At 38.2% G+C, this 6,000-nt stretch overlaps 1 protein-coding gene across 1 annotated transcript in view; it reads left to right on the top strand.

Annotated features, from left to right (window-relative positions):
* The first annotated feature begins 204 nt into the window (after positions 1-204).
* LOC144666134 (bone morphogenetic protein 7-like) overlaps positions 205-6,000 on the top strand; it is an 11,168-nt gene continuing 5,372 nt past the window's right edge. Inside the window, exon 1 of the mRNA XM_078527492.1 lies at positions 205-818. Within this exon, the coding sequence (XP_078383618.1) occupies positions 335-818 (484 nt within the window). The 5' untranslated portion in view covers positions 205-334. The remainder of the gene's footprint in view (positions 819-6,000) is intronic.

The raw sequence follows: 6,000 nt of genomic DNA, 5'->3' as shown, positions 1-6,000 counted from the left end.
CAAACAATGCATTGGTGCAAGCGAGTGCTCTGAGCTGCCCGTCATGCGATAATTAACAGTGTCCCTCGCCTGACATTAACCCGACAGACCTTCAAAGGTGTTATGTTCCTTTTTCAATTCCCTAACAAAGGAACAGTGTTTTGATTGGTTCGGAAAGCGCGCAGTTGTCGCGCGAGCGATCAATTGCTCGGTTTGATTGACAGACCCATTCTGCTGCAAAGTAAACCGGTCATACCGATATCCTTTTATGCAGGAGTCGAGTTTCGTTCACTTCCAAAACACAACATCACAAGTTCGCTTAGCGTATTCTATGCTGCAAATTTGACAGCGAAGGATGACTTGCCTGTACAGATTATTGATCGTAAGCTTTGCCCTTCACCTTTCGCCATGGAGAGGCAGAGACACTGAAGCATCGGCGGTTGTCAAAAACGGAACTTCGCAGAAGGATCTTGACAGTAACATTGTAAATCGTCTTTCGTTCCCTAGCCGAAGAGTAAACCCTCGGCAGCAGCCTCATACCTCGCAAAAGAAAGAAAACGCCAGCGCTGACTCTTCATCGTCTGTCAAAAACGGTTCCACGTCGATTAAACTTCAACGCGAAATTCTGAATCTTCTTGGCTTGCCTCGACGGCCGCGACTTACCTTGAACACACGGCTACACGGTCGAAAGATGTCTGCGCCGAGATACATGATTGATTTGTACAACAGCTTGGAAAATAACGTAACTGTGGAGAGCAGGGACAGAAACTTCTGCTGCAATGATTCGCTAGATTCAAGAGTGTCAGGAGCGGACACTATTATGAGTTACCTCAATCATGGTTAGTCAATTCTATTCTTGCTTCTTTTATTATAAAGCTTACGTTCGTTTCTTGAGGGTTTTCTTGATATCCATCGATAGATAAACACTGTAAATTGCGTAATCGCTGCAAGGAATTGATGTTTTTATGTGGTGCGAGAAAAGATAATCAAAGCTATGGTGTAGATACGCGCTGGGTTTTTAAACAATGAGGTAATAAATGACACTGAGCGCAAGCCACTGAGGAGGTCAGTCAGCGATCAACGAAAGCATTCCACTGACAGGAATCGACATTGCCTGCAGGGAAATGCACAAAACGGCATGTAAAATCAATAAGTAATGGTCGTTAAAGGTATTCTTGTAACATTGTTGCAGCGAAAAAAAAAGTTTCAAAAACCAATATCATTTGTTTCCGCAGGAAATCAAAAATGCGCCTAAATGACGCAAATTTATTCCAGTCTCTCCAAACCGCTAAAGACTTTACGTCTAGCTGAAGGACTGAAGTGTCAAGATAAATTTCATGGTACTTTGCGGATACTTTACAAATTATCGCAGTTTTTCCGGGGCATTTTGTATTTGTTAAGAATATTTGCATCTTCACCGCAATTTTGATACCAGGTCTAATATCAACTCCACAGAACCGTGTAGAAGTTCATAGAACAAACGGCAGTCTAAAAATTTAAATGTCTGAAAGCAGAGGTGGTTTTCAAGGGATTACGAGTCCTTAACTTATTGGGCTAAGAATGTTAATTATCAATTTTTCTTTGAAGTTAAATCTTTTTAAAAGCAAATGCGACATTTTAGCGATCTGATCTGAATCGTTGATAAGAACGAGTGATGTTGGCTCTATTAGATTACTAAGCACGTTTAATTGACCAGAATAAATTTCTGTTCTATTCGATATCGCTTTGAAAGCAGAACTATTTCAGTTCCTAATTTCTCCTAATTTATTTCCAAACATTTCTATGGAAATTCGTTAGTAAGAATTTCATGGTTCATCAAACATTTCCTTGTTAATCGCAGTTTCTTTTAAATAAACTCTCCATGGAAACTCTCTCTACTCGACAAGAGATAATTAACTGATATTTTAAAGAGAAAACCGATTTTGAACACAAGTCGACTCATTTTAGGAGGTGATACATTTTTCTTCAAGAGCTACTTGTCATAGACACGTTTTGATTTTGTTGGAATACAGCGCGCTCGATGACAAATAATTTAAAAACATACAATCATTTTCCTCTCGTTTATACATCATTATCCATACTATAAGCGAACAATGAGTTAACTTGTTAAAAATGGTTATGTCTAATATATCAATACTGATTTATTAAACTTGTTTTCGTCAAAAGCTAGTAAATTACAGCAATTGTACCATCAAAGTTGCGACTTTTTTCTTTCTGAAATATAACGTGGCAATGCTGCTAGAAACGTGATAATTCGGCAAAACAGACGCGTTGTTTTGACTAGAAAATTTACCCACACAAAAATCAACCATTGCTTCATTTCCTTCCCTTACGCAAACATTTTTATTAATAGCCTTTTTACCAATATCCTTCCTTTCCCAGGAGTGTAAATAAGGTTTCCGTCAAAGATTAGTCTATCAAAAGCAATTGTCGCGACTTCTTGTTGTTTTAATTTCCAATTTCAGTGTTTTATAGTCTAGATTTCGTGACCAGACAAATATAAACTCCTTTAATTTTCACGGCGTAGACAGACGGTCTGAGATTTGAATCTTTAAAAGCTATGACAAACATGTACCTAAGAACTAATCTTAAAAATGCACTCATCGATACTTGAGCATTATTTGATTATCTATAAAAAGTCTCTTTAAAATGTGACGTTCCTCTTGAGAAATCTATATCGGGTTTCAAACAGAGAACAAAAAAAAATGCAGTAATGTGCCATAGGAAAGAACTCTGCTGAGAACTACTCAATAGCTTTCAGTTTCATTTGAATGGTCACACACTAGGGTTTCTATTCCTACAGACTTAAATGTTAGAACCACCTTGTACACCACTAATATTTTTTTGAAAAAAATTTTGCCTACAGGAAAAAAGGTATAAAAAAAGAGAGAAAATAAAAAAAAAAGATGGAAAAATAAAAAATAAAAAAAAAAGAAAAAAAAAGAAGAATTCCAGAGAACAGTATCACATGAAAGTACTGCTTCGACAACAATAGCTTTTTTCATTTGTAAACTGCTCACACACTAGGGTTTCACTTCACAAACTTAAAAGTTATCTTTGAATATTAAAGGAATATAGACCTTTTTTGCGGATAGAAATTAAGCCGCACGGAAACAACTTAAAAAGTTAAGCCTAAATTTTTCAAATTGCAATCCATTTCCATCCGAGCCATCCGCAGCCAAAGACGCTCGTTAACAGTTTCAGTGCTCTAATGTAGCAATCTTTAATAAATATTGACTATTTCTGTTAGGTTTCCTGCGACACAAATATAAATTTTGGCTGTTGAAAAATCTGGTAAAATCCGTTACAAATGAAATGATACAGTGATTTGATGGCAACAAGGTGTGAATGTCGCTTCGAACAAGAACGAGTTGACAAGTATTCAGGGGCGAAAATTTTCTTCCTAAGTGGTAAGTGCGCGGTTAAAAACGAGGTGACAGAAAATGACAAATGCCTGTACCCGCCTGTCAAACGGGATAACACCCTTGACAGAGGCTCTCGTGAAAAATACTCCAAAATAGCTTTCAGGCATACTGGGGGAGAAAATTCTTTAAGTTTTATACCAAATCTGACTTTACCAACTGAAAGGGTCAACTGCTGTAGTTTCCCCACGGTTCGCGTGTTCCCTGTATGAGCTGTCTCTTTAAGCGATGATAAGGATGAGATAGGACGAGAGGCCGCGTACCCTGTTTTAATACCGGCACCAAAAATACAAAATTATGCAAGTTATTTAGTAAAGTCACGCGATGTCTGTTTTTCTCCGCATTTTTCACACTTGAAAACGGGCCAAGTTTGTCCATATTGCAATCCATTTCCATCCTCGCCATCGTAAGTCATCCTTACTTCCTATCAAGGTTTCCGTTCGTGTCATCGGTTACTCAAGACTGACTGCTCTAGTAATTGCACTTTCGCTTGCAGATGGAGAGCCGAAGACACGTTTTCAAACTAGAAGCCAGTTTTGTATATTGTTGGGCTTTTAATAGCCTGTCCCGGCCTAAAAATAAAAGATGGATGCACGCAGGCTAGGCTTTTTAAAATGAGTAGCGTAGTCGACTTTATTTCATGCTTAAAACAGCCTGATTGCAATGTTCCTTGTGTTCCTTGTTAATTAATTGCGTACTCGTAAAACTTTGATTGGAATTTTCGATAAAGGAAGTTTGAAGGATGTATGAAATTTGCGATAAAGAAGCGCTTATCTCTTGAATCACATGTTAGTATTTTAAATACTGCAAATTGTTCTTAATTTACCAATGTTATTAACTGACACCCTGATATTTTCTTCGATCAAGACCCATTTCAAATTGCTAGGATTAATTTTTCCTTTCTCCGCAAAAAGGTTTGAGGATTTAGCTGAAACGTTCAGATTTTCGTTGGGGCGTGTTTATCGCGGGAGGGCTCTTACTGGAAAGGTGTGGAAGAGGGAAGCCTAATGGAGAAAATATGGCAACTGAAAAACGCCTTACACTCATTTCCCCAAGCAAGAATACCCGGGAAGAATAGCGAAGCACGCGAGTGAAGTCACCACTCTGTCTCAGACAAGACTCAGACAAACAAACCGAAATAGCGGACGTTTTTCCTAAAACACTTTCTAAAACAGCCGGTGTTCCTATACCACTTTCATAAAGCGAAAACTTTGCCTAGATTTCTTCTATTTCTCTTAGAACACGCTGATGTTTTCTGAGCTTTGTGGGGGTATTATCCTGTGCATTATATTTTTAGACCTCGCGCGCTTTGCTATTGCGCAAAGCAGAACAAGCTTTTAATCTTTTAGCAACAACTGCCAGTGAGACAACGTTAAAAATCTTTTTTTTTATGACCCACAATTTGTCTTCGCGCGGTTTTTCCTGCATACGAGACAAGTTGTACTAAACATATCATTAGCAACAGAATAGCGCCTTCAGTCTTGTTATGCAATTTCTCAGTTGCCGGTGATTTGATGACGTACTGTGTCTGATAGTTTTATTTTAAGCCTTTAATTCCCAAGAATGAATAACACCAACTTCCTGCTTACAACATTTATACACTATCAAGCAGACAAAGCATGTCTAGTCGCCGTTTTCGTGCTGGAAACAACAGACGGATAAAACAACAACGGCTGCTTTTGAGCAATTTTGCTCTTCCAATCAAAACAAACGTGCGCGTTCAAGAAACCCGCGGGCTCACTCGAGCGCATGTCACAATAATAAGTTGTCACGGGAATTTTGCAGATTTTTTGATATAACTGTTCGGAAATTAGTGGTAGGCAACTTAACCCATAAAAACATTATCTTTGAACATCTAAAGGAAGATATAACCTTAATATGCGGATATAAATCAAGCTGCTTGGAATCCATTTCCACTCGAGCCATCCGCAGCCAAAGATGCTCGTTAATAGTTTCAGTGTTCTAATATAGCAATTTTTAATATAAAATGGACCATTAGAGCGGTTTTCACTTGAGTGTCTAAAGTTAATTGCGTTTGCTTTGGTTTTGCATTTCTACGCTTAGTGATTGGCTTAAAAATCTAACGCCACTTTCTCAGCCAATCAGAACTAAACCAAAACCAATCGTGACTCGCTCGCGCACGTTTTCCCGCGCTTCGTACCAGCTACATGTATTTGCTTCGTGTTTTGATTGGTTTACTGGATTGTCTATGTCCTTTGTGATTGGCCAGTGTAATTACTTTGTCTGGTAATATCCGTGACAAGGCCCGTGACGCTTCAAGGCCAAAAAAGAGGCACTTTATAGTTCTTGCCGGTCTAGTTAACTAAATTATCAAAACTAGAATTCAAAGAAATGTGTGGCACTTATTAAGGCATAGGTAAATTCCATCCCAATCTTAGGGCTCAGAGCAGTCAAATAACACACGCGTTGTCGTTTTTGTTGCTTTTTTGGTTAGCTTATTTTTGAAAGGAAGTTTGCGTTTCAAAATCCCTTAAGTGAATTTAATATAATCCCATTGGCTTATATTAGAGAGGGTTTTTACTATTAGAAGGATTTTACATCTGGGAGGATTATTTTAGGTGGGCATATTTCGGGGAGG

This window comes from Oculina patagonica, chromosome 9 (genome assembly GCF_052425735.1).
Source record: "Oculina patagonica isolate OP01 chromosome 9, crgOcupat, whole genome shotgun sequence".
In the NCBI taxonomy this organism is placed as follows: Eukaryota; Metazoa; Cnidaria; class Anthozoa; order Scleractinia; family Oculinidae; genus Oculina; species Oculina patagonica.
This window is presented reverse-complemented; position numbering and strand designations above follow the sequence as displayed.